This window comes from Arvicanthis niloticus, chromosome X, assembly GCF_011762505.2.
Source record: "Arvicanthis niloticus isolate mArvNil1 chromosome X, mArvNil1.pat.X, whole genome shotgun sequence".
Lineage (NCBI taxonomy): Eukaryota > Metazoa > Chordata > Mammalia > Rodentia > Muridae > Arvicanthis > Arvicanthis niloticus.
The window spans coordinates 114186611-114208750 of record NC_047679.1 but is presented as its reverse complement, the minus strand read 5'-3'; the positions used below and the strand labels follow the sequence as shown (position 1 = coordinate 114208750).

The window sequence follows — 22140 nt, the reverse complement described above, 5'->3', positions numbered from 1 at the left end:
TATTTCTCAAGATTCTCACATCCATCAAAAAACATTTTAAAAACATTTTGCCAGGGCTGGGCTTGTGGTAGCCTAACACTTTGCCGCCCCAACAATCCACCTTTAGCTGAAATGTAGCTTATCAAAGTGTCAGGAGCCTTTGGAACCTCTTATGGGAGGAAGGGCTGGGCACAGAAAGTGAGCACTGCAGGCACTCTTTGCCATTGGCCTCTTGGTCCCTCTTAAAATAACCCCTGAGGCAGAGAAAGGGTGGGTGGGTAAGAGTCTGAGCTTCAGTCCAACTGCATGGACTGCACAGTATCTCACACCAGCCTGCTCTTCCCTGTCTCTCAACAGAAGACTTGGGCTCAAAGCACAATTGAAGTAAAGGTAGGGAGGACAGGGGGTGAGGATGCAACAGCCAATGGGAAAGGAATCATGATTTCTTCTCAAGCAGCCTCATTTGGGATTCCCTTCCTGCCTGTCTTGCCCAAGCAAGAATCGTCAGTTCTTGCCTTTTATGAGACATGGAAATCCAGGAAACACCCTGAGGTGGTTTTTGTTTTGAAAACTGGACCAGAGTGGTCCTATAGGTTTGTACATTGCAGTGAACTATTTCCTTGAAGTCAGGAGCAAGGTCCCCAAGTTTCTGGAGACGCAGTATATTACGCTCTCGTGCTTCCTTTAGGCAGAATAAAGAGACAGGAGGCATGTTCTTTCTATGCTGCTTTATTTTTGTAAGGATACAATCAAACATTAGATGGAAACAGCTAATGACAAATATGGAAATGAAGTGTTGGTATCTACAACCACTCCTACAGTAATATATGAGTGTGTATTTTCATTACATCTTTACTTTGATATTGGCTTGTTATATATGTAAAATAATGGAGAATACAGTTAAGTAGGCAATCCTGCATTTCAGAGGAGGAGGAGGTGAAAACCCAGTCCTTCCTGTGAAGGATGATGACCACCTCAGACAGCCCCAGAGATCTAACTAAACTCTGGAGGGAAAGTTCTAAGAATCACAAGAAAAGGAACTTTGCACTCTTTCTGAACGCAGACAAAGAGCAGACAACGGTTATGTTATAAGGACTTCACCTTGTCACCGCTTTGAAATGTATTCTTGTTGATGACAGTCCTGTGCCTGCTCTGCTGCTGCTCTAGAGTGTTTGTCACGTCTACAGGATGAATCTCAAAACTGCAGGAACGTTTGAGGAGGCTCAAATATTGTCATGCAAGTTTCCAAAACCATAAACTATTTTACTACTCATTAAAACAAAATTTTAAAAAAATTAAAAAGGACAGGAGAGTTAGTCTTGTTAAGCTTCCAGAAGTAGTCACTGTGGCGAGTTTACTCTGAAACAGGCTCGTTTTCTCAGATCTGCTTAGATGCTCCAAATCACCTGTGTGTTCCATTTTTTAGAGTAGGAACGCTCAGAGAACATGCCACGTAGGGGAGTTAAATGTTAGTATGGGGGTAAAGTCACTTGAGAATTACAGCAAAGTTCAAAATGTTAATTCTCTGGAAATCTGTGTTAGTCGTGTAAAAGCACAAAAGAACCGAAGGAAGGTCAGAGTTTTGATAAGGAAGTTAAACCATGCATTCTGGCAAGTTCGGAACTGCCCATAGAAGGCGAGCAGAGAGTTGGAGCAGCCGCTGCAACTCTTGCACAGCAGTCACGTGACCGCACACTGCATCCCGACTGAGCCCCGATCTCAGTGGGAGCTTTATCGCCTATACTTTTTGCTTACATCATGAAGTGGCTACATGGTTAGCACTTTTCTGCTCTATGAGAAACATGCAGAAGAGTCAGTCTAAGTTTTTGTTTTTTCCATTGCAGCAACAGAGAAATTATTTTTGCTGCAAGGTCTCTCTTTGCTAAATCCTAATATGATCACTGTGTGTCCTTGGTTGATTAATACTGTAAAATGGGAGAAAAGACAAAAAGAGCAACTTTAAAGAGGTGAAAGCTCACTCTTCCCCTATGGATGGTGCAGAGCGAGAGAGCCAAGGACACAAGCATGGTTCAAATGCCATTTTACAGGACAGGAGCCCCTGTCAAGTTACAGCTTTTTGGCACAGTCAGGGCAATACACCTGCTCATTATGAAATACAAAGCGCTTGTTGGCCAGATTCACGGAGCATTTTTTGCAGTGGAAGCAGTAGTCGTGCCAGGATTGTCCTTCATAGGCCACCACACTGGAGCCTTTACCAAACCCTGTGGAAAAACACAAGAAAACAGAGAGACAGCTGAATGAAGACCGTTGAGGAAGCCAGGAGTCAGAGATAAAATGACAACTTGCCCGTTCATAGAGCCGACAGGCACACAGTCAGTGTCTGCCGGGCTCTCTGCTCCCCTCTACTCGACCGCGCATTGTCCCCCGCGCCGCCACTGTCCCCCGCGCCGCCGCAACCCTTCTATGGCTGTCAAGGACCTGAAAAGATGCCAGAGCTCAGCTAATGGCTTCCTTGATTTAAAAAACCCCTGTTCCCATACCACCACCACTATAGCTCTGTGACGAACACCGACCTCCCAACATAACAAGTCTTTTTAAGTCAGGGCCATGACATCAAAGTGGCCACCAGGAGGCAACCTTGGGCTGTTTGTAGGGTGTACACTTACCGGGCCTCGAGGAGCCGCTAAGCTTCGATTTTTTCTATAAAGAACCACCACCCACGAGGGACAAGTCCTCTCTCCACCCGGATGCCTGCCCCGGAGGTTGGCGCTGGGAAACAGGGTGAGAGGCAAGCGTTTCCCGTGGCACACTGGGGACTTCCTAGCTTTAGAGACTGGGTGGCTCACTCTTGACACAGTCCTTTTCCCTGAGGATGGCAAAAGTCTTCTCAAATGTACATTTCAAGGCTCCCCGGGGAAGATGGGAAAATTGGGAAAGGGCTCAGGGCACGTGGATCGCGGCCGCAAGATGAGGAATGAAGTGATTAGCTTTGTTTCTGATCACAAGAAGATTAAAATGAAATAAAAATGACCCTGCTAGCAGACCCCTCTGCACTAGCCTTCCACTATGGGGTGGTATAAAGCCTCCCTAACCCTCCCCATTCCCTCTTTACACCCTTGCCCCCCCCCCACTAGCTCCTCCCACCTGCTTCCTCTTGCCCCACACCCCTGTGCAATGCCTTGCTTTCAGACTTGTGAACTCCTGGCATGGTTAGTCAACAGTAGTCAGGAAGTACTCTGCATTGCTAGGGTTAACCTGGCCTGAGAGACAATCCAAACTATTTAGAGGGGCCTTTAGGGCCACAATGGTAGGTAGACATTGTCTAAGGACATTGTCTAAGGGCCTTATGTGGATGGAACCGACGCCAGGAAAATGAGAGATGGTTACCATGCGCAAAACCTAGCCTGGCAGACTTAGCAAGGACTCTTTAGCCTACCAGTGATGGGGTTCTTGCATCCAGCACACTTCTTGGCCACAAAGTTCTTGTAGCAATCCACGCAGTAATACTGGTCCTCCACAGCGGTGAAACGCTGCCCAGCCAGCTTCTTAGAGCAGGTAACACACACAAAGCACTCGGCATGCCAGGGCTGATCCTGGTAAGTGATTCCTCCAGATGTGATGGCCTAGACCAGGGAGTGTAGCACCGGGATTCAGATTTAACAACCAGGCACTGTGCTGGCTGCTTTGGGATACAGTATCTCATTTCATTACCACTACAGCCATGGGAGGAAGGTGCTATTATTATCCCCAATTTACAGATGAGGAGACCAAGGCCTAGACAAGGTGCGCCTCTTCAGAAGGTAAGAAAGTGGAGGAGCCAGGCCTCCAGAGCCAGGGCTGCCAGCTCAGAATAGAGGGACACAGACAGTCAGCTGTGGCACTGCTTTCTAAGTCTCGGCTCCTCATCTGTAAAATGGGCACAATAATTCCTACGTCACAGGGCTATCATGAAGATGGAATGAGATAATGTGTGTGCAAGTGCTCTGCAAACTGCCAAACTCCAGGGAGACAGCACTTGATGCAAAACTACCGCTGCATACCTTGTTGCATTTCACGCAATGCTTGGCAAACTTGGTCTCATGGCAAGTCACACAGTAGAAGTCCTCCCCTTTCGGGAAGAAGCTTCCGGTCCCAATGACTTGCTTGCAGTTGCTGCAGGTGAAGCAGTCTTTATGCCAGATGGTGCCCTTGTACTCCACGTTCTGGTCTCCTGCAGGGGAAACACTTTGATAGCCCCACTGACAGGCTCTGCAGGGAGCTGCATCCACTCAGCTCCCCGGCCCACCCCCAGAGGCGAGGGGATGCAGGCCCTGCAGTCAATGGCCTCCCTCAATCTATCTGAGTGCTACTTGCAGTAATGCCAACCCAGGGTTCTGTCACAGGTGGGGATCCTGGCAGGACCATTTAGGAGAGAGGTACCTGAAGCCCCACTACCCACCTCCACCATTGCAATGACTCAATAGTTTCACTAGAGGTCTGCCTAACCCAAAAATGCCTGAGGAAGAAGCATGCATGGATCACTTACTACACCCAAAGGAGGAAATGCTACATACTTTTCACTTCATTCTCTTGCCACAGACTGTTCTCTCCAGTGTTCGTTAGTCTCCGAGTGTGTGCGTGTGTGTGAGCACATATATGTACGCATATATACATGTATGTATATGTGTACATATATATGCTAAAATCTCAAAGCAGCTCACAGCAAAGTTAGCCCCACCATGACAAGCAAGCACACAGCATGTCTGCCCTCAGGGTGGAAGGGGCGCCAGTACCTGCCACAATGGCCTTGAAGCACCCTTTGCACCTGGGGGAGTCCTCCCGAGTGGCGCACTTGTTGCACATGATCTTGCCATCCTTGGACACAAAGGTCTCACTGGCCAAGGGGTGAAGGCACTTGGCACAGCGGAAGCAGGTGTCGTGCCAGTAGCGATTCTTATAATGCACCTCCTGGACATCAAGCAGAGCAGGGTGGCCACTGTGAGGGCCACTGGGACCAGTGGCGGTAGCCTTACCATCAGATACCAGGTTGTCAAGGGCCAGGTGACTACTCACGCCAATGTCATCCCCCTCCATGTAGGGATGCCCTGTGGTGAGTGCTTTTAGGAGTACCAGGAAGAGTAGTACTGTAGTGAAGACGAAAGCCTCCCAGTTCCCAAAGTACATAAGAGTAGGGGGGAAATCTGAAATCCAAAAGGCTCCGGAATCTCAAGCGGTTTAAGGGTTAACAGACAGATCTCACAAGGAGAAAAGGGCACATCTGGTCTCATGGGCCAGATCACAGTCACAGTGTCAAAGCACAACACACAGTTTATTCTGTGTCCCTGGGGAAAATAAGACCCTTCCAGTCCATTCAGCTACAGTGCATAAATGCCATTCCACACACAGTGAAAGAAAAGGGGGCCAGAGGCTATGGATTTGAGGGAAAGTGTGCAGGAGCTGGAGGATGCCCAAGAGGGGTTGGAGGGAGAAAAGGGAAAGGGGGGAAACGATATTATTATATTTAATTTAAAAAACAAAATCACCATATAAAATCACCTTCAGGCTATGTAGACATGAAATGTAAATGAATTTTGTGTTTAGACTTGAGTATCATTCGAGTACCCTTCACTAAATATGTAGACGTATTATAAAATAAGAAATCCAAAATCAAACACTTCCATTGCTAAGCCTTTCGGCTAAAGGCCATTCAACCTATACTGTGAAAGAGTTGGCCTTAGCAGGTCCCTGAGTCCAAGGCTCATATTATATATTTTTTAAAGCTAAGGACATCAGAAACACCTGCCTCAAGTACTTAGGGCTGCTGCGAAGAGAATTCAAAATGGCAGCGTTGCTGGCAAGGCTGCAGGAGAACACCCAGCCTGCCCCGTTCCCCCATCAGCAACAACAGTTACCTTGGCATCAGCGCTTATGGGCTTGCGGCATTCCACGCAGGTGTTGGCGCAGAATTTGTCAAAGCACTTCAGGCAGCAGTGACGGCCGTCCTTCTGCACGTACTTCTTCCCCTGCAAGGGGTCTCTGCAGTAGTGACAGTCGAACTTTTCAGACATGGTGCCCACCTTATAGCTGGAGGGACCTGTGGGGGAAAAGCAAGCAGAGCAAACGAGTGAGGGAAGCACAAGGATGCTCTGCCACTGAAGCGGTCCCAGTGTACTGCTGCCATGTAGCTAGGAAAACCCTGAGTCCTCAGGGTCCAGCTTCCACTTAAGCCTGGCTAATTAATTACTTCACTGTGGCTCCCAGGAAGAAAATGCGTCTGATTTGAACTCTAAATATCACATGTAAAGAGCCAGTAACTCCCTAAAGACCTGTCAGAAATCATGGTGCTGGCTCAGAAGAGGACAAGTGGGCCAGACCTTAGGCTGGCTGAGAGATTCAGCCATTGTTGAAAAGGAACCAAGAATGGAAAGGGGAAGGGGAGGATAAGGTGGAGCAGAAAAAAAGGGAAGACTATTGGGCAAGGCAGGTTTACTGTGTGCATCATAACACCGGTCCATTCAATGTCCTACTGGCTTGCACAGACAGTTCAAAAAAATGGGCCACAGCAGGGGCTGGGACCACTGCTCCCATAGCTGCCCACCACACAGCAAGCCTCCCTGCCAGCTTTGACCCCATATTCTGTCACCTTTTAGGGTGGGGGCAAATATTTTCGGGTGGTCTCACTTCCCTCCTGTCTATACAGTTCTATTACTTCGAACAGAAACTTAACAACTAAGTCATTAGCCCCAGGAACGCATGCAGCCCTCATTAACTTGTTTCAAATGTTTAAATTAAATGGACTTGAAACGGGCAGAAGCAGCTTCGGTCCTTGAAAAGATCCCAGAGAGTTTTGCCCCAGATATTTTTCTGGTGGCTGAGGTCTGGGCAACAGGCATTTTCGCCTGGCACAGGCACATTCTGCAATTATGAATGGTTTGTCACAGTGAAATACAGTTTTGTGACACATCAAAATCAAATCTCTCTCAGGTCCAGACCGTGAAGGCTAGCCTAACCAGAGTAGTACCCTTTGGCATATCTGCTGTTCTAAACAGCAAAAGTTTTAAGTATAATCTGGAAAACTGACTTTTGCAAAGGGCTAAGCCAATAATTCCAAGAACCTCCTCCCTCCAGTCCCTTCAATATGAACAAACTCCCTTTGCTCCCCACCAGTACCCCAGCTGTGCCCCTAGACAACCATAAGTAACAAGCCTACAGAATCCCAGAGCCACGCTAAGGTCTTCTGCTGCCAGTTCCTTTGCCAAGTCATTTTTCTAGAGAATCCTGCCACCAGGAAGGGTTTCTATTAGTTCCCAATTTCTTTACTCATATGCTAATTTTTCTTTTCCCATTAAAAAAGGAATTTGCATAAGCAAATAGACAGCAATTATTTAATTTGTGTTAGAAACACAAGAACTGAAACCATTTGAACTGAAACTATTCATCCTGCATGTACTTTAGAAAAAGAATGGAGAAAGAAATGAGCAGTTGCCTGCTACTCACCACAGCTCTTCCACCAACTGAATGGCCCCACACTCCTGCCTTGGGTTCTATTCCCAGGTTTTTTTTTTTTAAATGCAACCACATGTCCAAGTTGTTTGGATTCTGCTGCCATAGGCAACCAAATAGCAGAGTGAGCTAAGGAAACCACACCCTTTGTCTGGGAACGCGCTTGGGCTGCTTGGGCTGAGGCTGGTGAACTCTCACTTGGACTGTCAGTCTCTTATGCCAGTCTCTCTCCACAAGGGACAGTAGGGCCATGGAACATACACAATGGCCACTGACACATCCACCATCCAGGTCCCTTATGTCAGAGAACTGACACGGAAAGTACACGAGTGACACTTTTGTACAACGACCTTTGCTTGGCACAGTTGTATTGCTGTCAGGTCAATAAGGAAAATGTGAGAATAGCTCTTGCTCGTGCTTTTCTCTAAGAACCCTAGCCATGTTCCCTGTGTACCTAGGTAGACACAAACTACATACACACAAGGAAGCCCAACCGATCTCCTTGAGTTACCCAGTTACTTTGAGGCATCTGTTCCAACTTCTTGTGGCCTACAGGCACAAGTACCTGTGGCCATGACTGCCTGTGGAAACCCCTTTCCGTATGTTCTAACTGGTCTCTCCCATTTGTTTGATTCTGCCATGTGGAAATTGTGCAACAGTTGGTTGTGCACAACAACAAAGATGGGCTTTCCTGCTAAGACCTCATTTGAAAAGCCAACTGATTCTTTAGATGCCAGGTCAGCCTGGTGGCATAGACCTGTAACCTCTGCTCCTCAGGGGAATTATACAGAAGGATTCCAGGTTCAAGGCCTGTCTGCTCTATAAGAGGGATTTCAAAGCTAGCCTTTGCGACTGAATCAAACTGCCACCTCATGATTGTTTTTTTCTTTTTTTTTTTTCTTTTTTTTAAGTTTTAAAAGGCTGAGGATAAAAGGCCAGGATTCCTCTCTACCATGCAGGAGTCCTTGGTTTTAATCCTTTAATCCTTTAAACCAGAAACTAAATAAAATGAGAGAGTAAGTACAAGGAACTCAAACGATCAGTGGCTCTAAGTGCCAATGGCAAGGAAACAAAATTTGTGCAACTCACAATTCTATCATCCATATCTGAAAAGCAATCATTCTCCCTTACCGAGCTGTCTATTTCTTGTTTACTATCATTCTCTTAATGTCTAGAAAAGCCATAATAGATTCTAAATATTTCTCTATTTAAGAACTGTACTGATTCCCACCTCAAAGGAGTCCTACCTTATGGTATTGCTGAGCCTTTCCTCTATGGTTAAAATAGGTGCTAACGTCACACAAAAGGAAATCAAATGCTAGAAAACACGGCAGGTTTCATTTACAGGTATGCAGGGGTTTTGTCTTGACTTTGCTTTTAGACAAAGTCTAATGCTGTAGCCAAGACTGGTCATCAACTTGTAGTAAACCTTCTACTTTGGCCTCCTAAATGTTGAGATTTTTACAGGCATGTGCTGGTATTTACAGGTTTTCAAGACAAGGCTAGTTAAAGTATGGTTCAGAGTACCAGACAGATACCTGCCAGGCCTAGGAGCAAGGTTCCAGCCTTTTGACAATGGGACATAATGCTGTGATGTACGAATATGCTGAGTCACACTTACAGCTACCCTGGGATGCATGTAGTCTGCAGGTTGCAGGCTGGACATGCCTATTCAAAGTGTATTAGAAATATCCATCAGTGAAAATACACACCTCCAGTTCATTCCTTTAGCACAGGCTCATAAAGCACAGCAAAGAGACAGTAAATGAGCCAACTCCACGTTAAAGTCCTAGTTCAAACAAAAAAGTCCTCAAATCTCAGTACTTTTAAGTTTTAGCTTTTGGCAGTACATCTTTTTGGTTTGTTTGCTTGTTTTCTGTTTTTGTTGTTGTTGTGAAAGGATTTATAACCTTGGCTGCCTTGGAACTTGCTCTGTAGACCAGGCTGGACTGGAACTTACAGAGATCCATCTGCCTCTGTCTCCAGAGTGCTGGGATTAAAGGTGTGTCCCACCAGCATCTGGCTATATTTTCCTATTTTAAAAGCAGGAAAAATAAGGATCTCTTCAGATTCCCCACCACAATATACGTAAGACCAGATTCTGTATGCAGCTAGAGAAGACAGATTTTTTAGCACTGATTTTTAACAGTTGACTCAAGTAATTTCTATGTGTGGAAACAACTATTAATCAATATAAAATAGGCATGTCTAGGAATGTTGGATTTCTCCTCTAATACATAAACAATTTGGAAATACTTAAAAGTATGTAGTAATGTCAAATATATTAACTTTATTTATTTAGCAAAAAGTGTAAGTGAAACTTTGGGTAACCTAAATTATCCAACCTCTCATTTTTTCTAACTATATGATTATTTGATACAAAACTATTTCAAACCCTTATAGCATATGCTTTACTACAAAGCTGGAGTAATATATTCCTACTGGTGAAATAGTCACTACACCAAAACCTCACATAAAATACAGGGAATAGTTTCGAGACAAAAACATTCACAGGAATTAACATCAGATGCTAAGGACAAACAACAATGCTGGTAAAAAGATTCCGAAAGGAGAATACATGTCCTAAGTGGTGGGTGCCAAGGAAGATGGAGCCACACTTCAGAATCTGTGGAGGGGAGAAGCTGGCAGTTTACCCCTCGCCTTCATTAGAAATCTCTAGACGAGAAAGGAAAAGGAACCTCCATGGTGGGGCTCTCTCTACTCTTGCTGAGTCTCATGCTCTTCTGCATGAGAAGTAAATATATCCCCTAAGCAATTTTTAAGTACATGCAATGTTCAATCCTTTACACCCTACAAACTGCTAGACACATTTGCTTTGACCTATAGTGGTTTTAACTTGGAAAGGTCATCTATCATTAAATGAAAATATTACTACATGCAGTGACAATGCTGCTTCCCTTATTGCTTCTTCTGGAGACACTGTGTCCTAAGGTATCTCTCTGATGAATTTTAATCTCAGTGTGGCCTTCATGTGTACATGGAAGTGATGTTTCTGCCACTATAACAGACACCCAGGGATTTAGTTCAGGACCTTATATATAGAAATTATTCACTGTCCCCTACTGGCAGACAGATGGAAAAAGGTTATTACCATTGTCCTTCTAAAACTTCAGTGTGTGGACAGGCACTCAGAATGGACTCTGATCTGAGCCTCTATTTCTAGGCAATATTGACTTTCCTTTTGGGAGAACTTTTTTCTCTTTCATGAACCAAATTCTCGTCTACATTTATGGGTAAATGAACTTGATGCTATGTCCTGAGTTTAAAAACAAAATACTATGTCCTGATTGTAAAACTCACCTCCCATTATCCCAAGGTCCCCAAATCTAAACAATACCTTTCAGCCACGTGAATTGTCATCTGAGTTTTCTAAGATACCTTTGGTATGAATATGTTTAAGGAAAGCAAATCTGGATGCCCCACTTAATACAGTTAGAAATTAAGCTAGGGAAGCAAATGGCACCTATCCATTGTAAGGTGTCAGTCTGACTTCCTATGCCTGCTTCAAAAGACATATCATTCTTCATTTAACAAGCATGTTTCCTCTTTCAACAAAAAAAGAAAGAACGAAAACTTGATTTATCTCCAACATGCCAAGAGGTACCTACAGAAACATCAGTATCTCAACAAAAGAATTTAGAGGCTGGGGGTGGGTGGGTGGATCTGACAGTTAAATGCTTGTGTGAGTATGAGGACCTGAGTCTGGCTCCCTAGCACCCACATAAAAAGGTAAGTGCACTGGTGGGTGCCTCCGGAAGCAGGGACAGGGCAATCCCTTGAAGCTTGTCCTGGCCATTCCAGCCTAGCTGAACTGATCAGCTCCAGGGTCAGTGAGAGATCCTGTCTTTAAAAATAAACTGAAAACACCCAACACTGACCACTGGCCTTTCTACAAGCTTACACATGCACGTATGGGGACACATACAGATATGTATACACACATACACACACATGCACACACACTCTTAAGCAGCCTCACAGAGATGTATAAAGACACTGAATCATACACATATCCAACTAACACTTAGAAACAAAGAGCAACTGCGTATGCACTGATTAAAGCACTTTTCTTAGTGTACACCTGTTAGAGAAGATTTGTATTTCACAAAGTCTTGCTTGGGGTTTCATATACTTGCTAATATTCCTTTGTCCACTCAAACTAAGTGGTTCAAAGGAACATTTCAGGAGAAAGTGGGTACTCTATGTAGGCACCCTTCTTTCTCTGTGTGCTTTGCCTGACTGCTCTGACCAAGCAAATACTGAACACCACCCAGAAGGAAAACAAAAGCCAGCTCATTGCTCAGTGCAGCATGTCGGTGCCATAGCAATAAATGCTGGCTTCCAGAGAAAAGGCCATAGTGCACTCCTCAGGACAGTCAACAAATAGAAGGAAGCCTCAACTGATGAATAGGACAACTGTGTGACAGACATGCTAACACACACCTGGAAGTGTTGTCAGACATTTGGGAATAAACACCTAAATAGTCTCAGGGGGCTGGGATTTACGAGTCATGGGTGAAAAGCAGCCTCTCATCAAATTTTGTAGAAAATTCACCAAGAATTTATTATTGTTGTTGTTGTTGTTGTTTAAAAATATAACATGAACACAGTGATTCAATGTTACTGGCAATGTCTCTGGAGTGTCACATTTGGTTAAAAAATTGAAAGCTCTTTTGGGTCACTGATGTACAGAAAACACCATTTTAGCTCACGTCTGGTGTAAGAAGGGCTGGGTATGTAATTATTAAATGAAACCATATCTGCATTTATTCTTCCAGCAGACAGAGCTGTGACCCACTACCACCCTCTGTCTGGGATTTTTTAAGAAGGCACTTTACTTCAAATCCTCTCCTCTTTTCCCAACTCTCAATTTCCATTTTTAGCACTGAAAGGTGGGGAGGAGCAGCAGGCACTTGGCAGGCAGAGGCAGGTGGATCTCTGTGAAGCCCAGGACAGGCTGATCCACAGAGTGAGTTCCAGGACAGCCAGGGCTACATAGTAAAATCCTGCCTCAAAAAAACAAAAAGGCGATGGGGGGGGGGGGGAGATGGGCAGCTGGCAGGTGTATGAGGTAGTTCGTTGGCTTGTGAAGAGAACTAGTAACTGTAGGATAATAATAAAAAAAAAAATAACCTGAATTCTCTCTCTACACCCTATTCATGGACCCTGACTTGAAAAGCCAAAGAGTAACAGGAATTAAATTGATGTTTTTTTTTTTTTCAGACAAAAATGTTTAATGCTGAAAGTATATACCTTTGTCCTTAAAATGTTCTGCTTGTGTGGATGGCTACTAAAAATAAGTCCAACCCCAAAGATCTGAGCCTTTCTGTTGCTCAACTGAAGTCCAGTTCAGAACAACACTGAGTTTTCTCCTGTGAGGGCTTCTCTCTCCTCTATGCAAGGCGTTAGTTACTTTCTGCTTCTATAGACCAATGAACTTATCACAATGTTAGTTCTTAATTTGTAAAATCATATGGTAAGTATAAACGATGGTTCTGACGATTTTGGTTTTCTTTTATTTATTATTATTACTATTATTATTTTGTTGTTACCACCAAGAGTTTAGGTAATATTTTTAGGTAATCCAATTGTACCAGTTGATGTGGCATCAAGCCCATTAGGGAAACTGGTCCAGCTGATGGGCTGGCAGATAATCACCACCTCAGACATGTGGTACCAATCCATGTTTGTAAAACAGTCTTTGAGGGTTACAGAAAAATCATCAAACAGCTTTTAAACACAAAGAAACAAAGCAGAAAGTATGTATTACTTAATTAATGTGGGGAACTCCACTGCAGTATATGTGCTTAGAAATACTGACAAAGGAATTTCTTCAAAAACTATTTCCATTGTCAAAAATACCAACAGGCAATCCCAAGTTTCAAACATAAAATTTCCAAACATAAAAAATAAAAAAAATAAAATAAAGAGCCTACCATCAGTAGTAACTTTGTCCCTTAACCTGAAAGTCAGGAGTCAGGAGCAAGTGTTTAGTTTCTACCCAACTATCGTCACCAGCTCCAAGCAGGCGAGCTGTTCCTTGGGCAGAGGGCATCAGAGCAGCGGCTACATTCTTGGCTTAAGGGAGTGACACAGACAGGACTAGGCTGCTATCCGCCAGCCCCTATTTCACAGGCATCTTGTTTAGGGCCAAAAGACTCCCTAATACCAAGCTATAAAACCGCAAGGAAACCCTCACTCATGGCCTTTAAGGGCTAGAAAATTTTCTCAGCTAAGAATAACAAATGCCATGTTTTCCATAACAAAGAGACCTGTAACCGATTCTTTAGAACAATTAAGACTATTGTTCAGTATTGTTAAGTCATTTATGGATACTTTTAGTTACAAATATAATCCCCTTGCCCTCTCCATACTCAATTTCCCTTTCCCTAAAGCCTTAAGTTAGACTTCAAGTACTGTAGAGATGACCCAAAATTCCTAACAACCCGGACCAAACAACAAACACAAAATCAAACTTCTTTCCTCATATCTTAGTTTCACTAGACATCCTGAAATGTAAAATAAAGTAAAAAAAACAATACTAATAAATAAATCAAGCACCTAAACTTACTTGAGGAAGAATGCTTTCATCTTTAAATCAGAACAAGATCAAAACAGACAGCAGCCAGGATTTACTTACCATTTACACAGCACTAAAATCATTCAATCCAAAATTATCTTTTAGATCAATGACAGATTCATTGGCCTGAAACAACTGTCCTCTAGATAAGGGAAAGGACAGGGAGTTTTTACCTGAGTGTCTTTGAGAAGCCATGGCTCAGAGGCCAAGTTCAGGAGCGGCACCTAGACCCGTCTTCTCTCAATCCCAGATGATAACACTGTGGCTCATTTGTGAACATACATTTAAGGGGAAGCAGCTCACACAAAAATAACCAAGAGCAGATGTCCCACCCCTCCCCTGAGATCACAACCTTAATCCCACTAGAAAATTCTTAACCATTTTAGGTGATCCAAGGGAGAAGAATAGGACCCAGTAAAAATACCAAACGCTACATATAAATACCTGTGGGGCTACTCAGCATCCAAATTAGCTTCAGAGCCAGAAAGGCCACATAGAAAGTCATCCCTGGACCGGAATAAAATTGGACTCAGCTCTGACATAGCTTAATGCTGAGCCAACCTTATTAATTTACTTTATATGCCACAGGAGCTTGCCTTTGGTCCTATAAATAATGCATATTTGTCCTGCTACTGATGAAAGTAACAATAGGAGATGGGCTTTTGCTACCACAGTAATTAAAGGAAAACACTACAACGAGAGGGCTTAAGAGCACTGTAGACATTTAATGTCTTCCTGGATATGTACCAGCAAATAGCAGATCACTGAAACAGGGAGCAATTCTAGGCACTCTAACCTCAGCATCAAACAGAACAGAATGGTATACAGCCTACATATGCCCACCCCTTGATACACCTACAATAGAGACAGTCGGTCTTACAATTTCTGCTGCTATAGACACTGATAAAAACGTGAATGAAGATATCAAGCATCATACATATAGTAGCTCCATGTGACATCATTGGGCAGACACTGGTGATTGTGAACAGGTTCTAAGAAAAGCCTCAAAGTTTGTCTAGGACCTTTCCTTTGCCCTGGCTCCCGTCTCACTGGCTTCCTTGCTGTCCCCTGTACCTCTCTGCCCAGAGCCTCTCCCAGCTGTTCCTCTCCCCACGTCAAGTCTTCACTCCAAGCCACTCCAAGAATAAAGTCTCTAACCACACAGTTCTAACTGGGCGCATCTTGCCCCCATTCTCTCCCTGCTACTCTCCCCCAATGTGATGTTCCTCCAGTTCTATAGCCCTTTGAAAAGCAGACATCAAAGTGACTTCTCTGTTTGTTTGTTTGTGTGTTTTTCTCATTCTTTCTTCTGCTCTGTGTTAGTGGCCTCATTTAGAATACAACTGAGCTCCCAGGAAGTACTGAAAAGCCTTGTGTTCGAGGAATATACTGAGACAAGCCAAACATGTCAATTAAGCCTCCAAAACACAGTCTCATCTAGAATCTAAAAGGCGGCCTTGATTATAAACTCCAGGAAAGGGAGCAGACTTTCACTGAGGGACAGGCCCTGTGCTAGACACTTAGCAACTACTATCTTGTTTGACTGTGTAAGCTTCAGGCTTTTCCAAAGCATGGAGTATGCAAATGTGATGTGGCTAGATGGGTAAGTGAGTTTGCCAATTATTTTTCTCTTCAAGCTTTCAAGGAAGTTTCTCAAAAAGATAACTAAAATTTCTACTTACTTATTCTTGCTTATCCGGAAACTGGCATAAGAATAAAATACAGGATATTTAGTTTAAAAAAAAAAAAAAAACAAGCCTAGGAAAATAAGATACGTGACATTGGGAAGAGAGATATAATGTCACGTATATTCCACACCTTCCTAGATATTTCCTTGTCCAGGATGATAAAATTATAACAGACTGACTAGTTACAATGATACCACACCCTTAAAATCAATGTAGACTGTTCAACTAGGGGAAATGGTCTTACTTTATTAGATGATTAACTTTCACGAATCTTAAACTTTAGATTTTAGTAAGGTATTCTTTTCAGTAGTGTATTTTTAAATACCTCCTCTTGACAATGCTGTGAACGATAAGCTTTATATAGCTGATGCTGTCTCATAGGACAACAATTCTAGTTTCTACTTTGACACTGGGATGTAGATTTTATAGCAACTATGGCAGTTCATTTAGGTGTTGGCTCATTTTGTAAAGCAAATACAGATTATGGACATATGGCTTCATGAAGTTTGGCAAATACACTTGGGTCTATTTTGCCTCAAATATAAGAGAACATATAAAGATAAGAGAACTACTTTGTGATCACTAGTCAATGATGACAAGCCAGTGTGTTCTGAGTGCTCAACCTACTACTGCATTTATTCTACTTGCAACAAACACCAACCATATACCTTGGCTTTCCTAAGAGACTTTATGAGGCAAGACTGCCATCTGCTTGGACACTGGCTCTAAATGTCAGCATCAACTCTCACAAAATTAGACCTTTCACAAAACTGAAAGCATTACAGGCTATTTTTTTTTGATGATATTGTTGGTTACCTTACAGAACTTGATGGTGATACCCTCTTGCAGAAGATATTACATACTGGAGTCTTAGAACATTGAGAAATCAAGCTGGTACTCACCTGTAAGCTTCATCACTACTGGGTAGCTTTCACAGTGCTGGAAGGTACTATGCATACTACCAGAAGAGAAGAGTAATCACCGTCTTACCCAGCTATGAACCATGCAAGCTACAATAACAACTGGACTGCTAAGATCGGCCTAGTGGGGCAAGAGTGGCATGAATGTTATGGGGGTAACCAACCACTTTATGATTATATTTAAGTCTTGCTTCACAAGATGAAACCCACAGCTGGTACCATTATTGAGGCTAAGAACCTATGGCTAGACAGATCATAGACCATAGGAGAGAACATACTACTATTACTCTGCTATATATGGGCATAGTATTAAACTGACTTCTAATGAATTATCATTATAGCCATAAATTAGTGCATCTCTCAACCCTCATCAGAGAATCTTTTTGCAGTAGATGATAATTAACAGAGAAACCCTACAACTGGTCAAAGTATAGAGGCTAATACTAAAGAACATTTAATCCTAAATGGGACATCTACACCACACCCCCTTTCCCAAGGTATATAGATCTTTATGGAAGAAGAAAAAGAAAGATTGTAAGTAAGAGCCAGGGGCCATGGATGGTGACAAGGAAATAGTGTTTTCCAGCTACAGCACAGCATTTGCATATATGAATTCACAGCAATCAAAATACCAGGTACAAAATCTTCACAAGCTCCAGCCAGACAAAATCCCAGCATAGAGGGGAAGGGTGGACACCAAATGCAAGCACTAGCTGAGTAGCTATTGCCAACTGATAACTGCTGGGAGAGGAAGAATCATTTTTCTTTAAGGATGTAGTCCCTGGAAGGTTGACCATGCTTCAGTGGAAGACCAAACACCTAAGAGTATATGAGCCATACAAACTGTACTTGTTGGTTAAAAAAAAAAAACCCAGACAACACAGGGTCAAGGGAGTTGTATCTGGGAGAATTTTAGATAGACATGAATATGACCAAGATAGGAAATTCTCAAAGAACTAATTAAAATTGAGGATAAAAGAAAAATAAAATTTAAACTTTAAAAATCTCCTTTTCCACAAGGAAAAAGTGATTTCTCAGTAACAATGGTTAATGGTTCAGACAGCTTAACAGCTACTTAGCAGATACCCAAACAGTCATTAACTTCATTGACATTTGAGTTGATGTTGTTATACATCAACAGTATGATATATAACAATCTCTTCGATAATCATTGTACTGTTTACAAAGTTGTACTGTTTACACTGTTGGGGAAGTTGGCTGGCAGTCAGTGAACAATTCTCTTTGGCACCTATCCTGTGCTAGCCAGATCAGGATGACTTTTTATTGAGTGCTAGGCATGAAATCTCTTCAGTCCCCTCTAGCATGTGATCTTCTCAAGGCCATTTACATCAGTTTATCTACTCATCCCTGTCTTCTAGTAATTCATGGATATACTGTATCTTCTCATTGGGATCTATCCATGATTACAGTACCCCATCCATTCACCTCTCTTATATGAAAACCACGTGTTAAACAAATGTCCTACTACTACTATGGGCTCCAAAGTGATTTTCTAGACAGGAAAAATTAAGTATAACCCTTACTTTGAAGTGTTACCTACATAAATATACAAAGTATTTTCGTGGAAGGCAGAGCATGATATTACAATAAAGATATATAATGCTAACACTATTTATCATTGGCAGAAATTGTCTCAAGATAGGGATCAGAAAACACTTGATATAGATCATAGCATCTATGCCATGACTTCTTCCTGAATGGTGAAGACTGTACTGGGCAAAGAAGGGGTAGAGGCCATTCAAGAAAAAGGTAGAATGTGGGTCAAGTTATGAGAGGAATACGAGGCCACTCAAGAAGCAGGAGTTAAGTCTGGTTGGGAGAAGGCTGTTGGAAGCAGAGTGGTAAGGAAGTAGTAATGCAACCAAGACTAGAGGCAGGAAAGCCAGAACACACAGGGCTCAGTTTTCAATTGGTGCACAGGAAGAGTATGACCTGAGTGATATAGGCAGAAATAAGGAGAGGTATCAGAGAAGAGCCTAAAGGCCTTGAAGAGTACTGTGTTTGATCAGATATTATAGGGCTAAATAAATATGGGGACAGAAAGGAAAGATTAGGTAGAAGGGATATTATAGGACAGGAAAGATGGGGGTTACTAGTTGCAGAGGAAGGGATACAGTCAACAAGCTACCTGCAGTTGAGATTCTGGGTGAGCAGGAAAATACAGAAAAGAGCTGCACTTTATCCAGTCCTCTACAGCAACACTCTTCTGAGACAACAGCAGCAAACACACTTTAATGGGATCTAGCTTTTCAAGTCAAGAAAGACTGAATGTAAGATCACAATAGAATCCCACTTGTGAGAATTCTCATGCTGCAATATAATCCTAGACTCTAGCTCTCAACTGCCACTGGGAGGATCACACTTCTGAGCTCAAATGGGTGAAACCCAAGAATCAAACAACAAATTCAGTGACCCATTTGGCCCACGTATATCTCAAGAGCACCTCCTCCTATACAGTGTGACTTGTGGTTAGCCTTCTGTCTTACTCTATTTTCTTTTGACTCAAGACAAAAATCAAACAATTAAATGCCACTGTCATGGCCAAAATCAAGAGCCCAATTACAACCAACAATGGAGTCTTGGTGGTTTCCCCTTGAACTTTTATATATTCTTTTATTCTTGCCTACTATTAATAAATTAATACACTGTAAGTTTCTCTCAGTTTGGGCTGGAGGGACGGCTCAGAGGTTAAGAGCATTGACTGCTCTTCCAGAGGTCCTGAGTTCAATTCCCAGCAACCACATGGTGGCTCACAACTATCTGTAATGGGATCTGATGCCCTCTTCTGGTCTTTGGGCATACATATAGGAGACTGCTGTATACATAATGAATAAATACATCTTTAAAAAATAAAAATAAAAATAAAAAAAAGTTTCTCTCAGTTTAATTTGTCAGGCTACAAGTCCCTCCACCACCATTTCTCCTGAGTGAGTCTAAACACAAGATTAAAGCGTCTCGTCATGTACTATGATATGATGTGATTCAATGTTGACCTGTCCAGAGTATTTTCTGCCCTGTGTACTCCTGCCAGAAATAAGTCCAGAGCAGCTTCAGCCATCTCGAGTTCCTGGCAATCTTTAAGGCTGGAAGAGCCCTATTGCCAACTAACATGTCCAGTTTTGCAATGTCACTTCTTAAATGTCACAATTCCCAGCATACCCATGAAAGAGCAAAATGAAGAAACTCTCTGGGACCACACAAATGCCATTTTATAACACAAGAGCCAAATGAAAGCCTAGAATGATGCTTGTCCACAAGGTCTCTGAATCTCAGAGAAAAGACAAGACGGCTATGGAAAGGGGAAGACCTAATACAAATGATATAAGATATATATTTTTAAAAAAGACCAAACAGCAAGGCAAATTGAAAATGCCACATAAGTGTATTGAAGATAATTTACCTTGCAATTCACCATGGCCTAGGGTTTCTTTATTATATTCACATAGAGATTACAAAGGAAGCATATGCCATGGTCTATCTCCTTTGATTTTTAAAAATGTCATTCCATGATTAGTAATAATTTTAAACTCTCTTGTTCATAAAGTCTATTCTTATTCTGTCCCACATTTTAAAAGACCCTACTAAGATACAGAAACTACCACAACTATAGCCAATAGATATTCTTCATGAGCCTCTGACCAGAAGTCACCATTAATGTAACACTGAACATATGGTGATTAAAGGAAGGCTTTATGGTACTGATCTCAGATATTGAAACAAATAAATAAAAAAAAAAAACAGAGGTGGCAGTTAAAAGAGAAAGGGAAGACTGGAACAAGGAAACAAGGAAAATTTTAGAGGAAAATATAATGTAAATATAGACTCTCAGATCAAGGGAAAATAAATGTCTTATAAATCTGAGATGCTACTGGTAGGGATAAATCTTTGTCATATTTTAGGTGTTAAAATTGTCTCCTAGTCTATTTCTACCAGCCACTTGTGATCTATCTGTTTTATTTCTCTGTTGCCATGTGCCATGATTCAAAACACCCTTTCAATCATCCCCAGTCCTGGCACTCACCAAGTCCACCTGTTATGGGCCTTTCAAGCCTTGGAAAGATGCTCGAGGGCTAAGCATTCCATGGTCCTATTCTATCATTTACCCAGCTATCCTAAAAGGGAAGAAGAACAAGCCAAATAAAGTACCCATGCCTTTAATCTTTCTTTGGTAGTGGGGCTGGAATCTAGAGTCTTGAACATGTTGGGCAAGCACTCTATTACTGAGCTACAACCCTCCCCCTCATAACTTTATCCTTAGTGCTGACAACTTTGATTGACCGCCTTGATTAATTAGAAAGAGCCCATAGTTCTTTGCAAGCCCTTCTTCCTTGTGTGAAATATTCAGACTAGTGACATATAAGCTAGCTGTCTTCTTTTTACCAAAGGACTATGGTGACTATTTTACACTATTATGCATTCCCCTGCTGAAACTGTAACCAGAGCATACATAGCTCTTGAACTGAAGTTGGGTGGTTGAAGAAACTCAGGAGTGGTTAAGTGGGGTTTGCTCAAAAGAGAATCGGAAAATGTGATGGAGTGTGAGAACAACAGGAAGAAAGAGCCCAAGAAGTGCCTGGATGCCACGCAGGAAGCCCCTACTTTGTTAGGTGCTGGAGGCAACTATCTTGATAGTGGAGCTGATGTGGATTTGTGGCAAACTGAAAAAAAAATCAGAGGGTGAAAGCTCACTTGGCTTCTATCGGTCTCTGTTTGCCCCACAAATGTCTCAATCCAGACTCCACCCAAGAGTACTTACAAGCACATCCAACAGGCACAGCCAAGAGAGTGGCAGCCCACAGTGACTCATATTGAGGGCAATCAAGAACAACTTTCTGTGGAAAGAGCTACTCTGCTCTGCCATGCCAGACACTATTTTGTGAAAACTGACCTGGTGATCTTGGTGTGTGGTCTACCAGTAGAATATGGTTCCAATGGGTAGCTTGTTTTTCCTGACAGCCAGTCTATATATGATGAGAACAGAGATTCTGGAAGGACCAGAATACATCACAGGCCAAGTCTGGGGTATTTTCATTTGCATAGAGTATTTCATAGTCATGCTGAAACTAATTTCCAATACAAGGCACTGTTCTTCATATATAGTCAAACTGATTCCAATAAGGAGTCTTTATTCGTTATAGACCAAAACCTGGGAATGAGGTTTATGATAAATGATGACTGTGGTCTCTCATCTTTCATATTTATCAGCAGAGACTAACTTGGTTCACTAACCCTGAGATCGGGGACAATTATGTGAGCTGGGAATAAAACATAGTAGATTCTCTCATGTGGCACCAAGAGTCTAGTCAACAAGACCAGAACTCTGGCTGACTTCAAAGTGGCAGTTGACAGCGAGCTGTAAGACAGAAAGACTAGCTTGAAGGGAGGAACAGGAACGGGGATCCACTAGAACGGCTGACACTTCAGAAAGAGTGAGTAGTTTCAGATCTCCTAGAGTTGAGTAATATGTTCTCTATGGCAGTCAGCAAGC

At 42.5% G+C, this 22140-nt stretch overlaps 1 protein-coding gene across 12 annotated transcripts in view; it reads right to left on the bottom strand.

The window, feature by feature from the left end:
• Positions 1–692: 692 nt before the first annotated feature.
• Fhl1 (four and a half LIM domains 1) overlaps positions 693–22140 on the bottom strand; it is a 58927-nt gene continuing 37479 nt past the window's right edge. For 4 of the 12 annotated variants that reach the window (XM_034484961.2, XM_034484962.2, XM_034484963.2 and 1 more), the window contains exons 3-8: positions 5832–6013; positions 4713–4887; positions 3981–4150; positions 3377–3563; positions 2607–2806; positions 693–2201 (exon numbers count right to left, since the gene is read on the bottom strand). In XM_034484961.2, the coding sequence (XP_034340852.1) occupies positions 2118–2201; positions 2607–2806; positions 3377–3563; positions 3981–4150; positions 4713–4887; positions 5832–5987 (972 nt within the window). In that variant the 5' untranslated portion in view covers positions 5988–6013 and the 3' untranslated portion in view covers positions 693–2117. Of the gene's footprint in view, positions 2202–2606; positions 2807–3376; positions 3564–3980; positions 4151–4712; positions 4888–5831; positions 6014–7416; positions 7548–14196; positions 14337–22140 lie in introns of those variants that run through there. The other 8 variants (XM_034484966.2, XM_034484967.2, XM_034484960.2 and 5 more) reach the window with 7 other exon arrangements.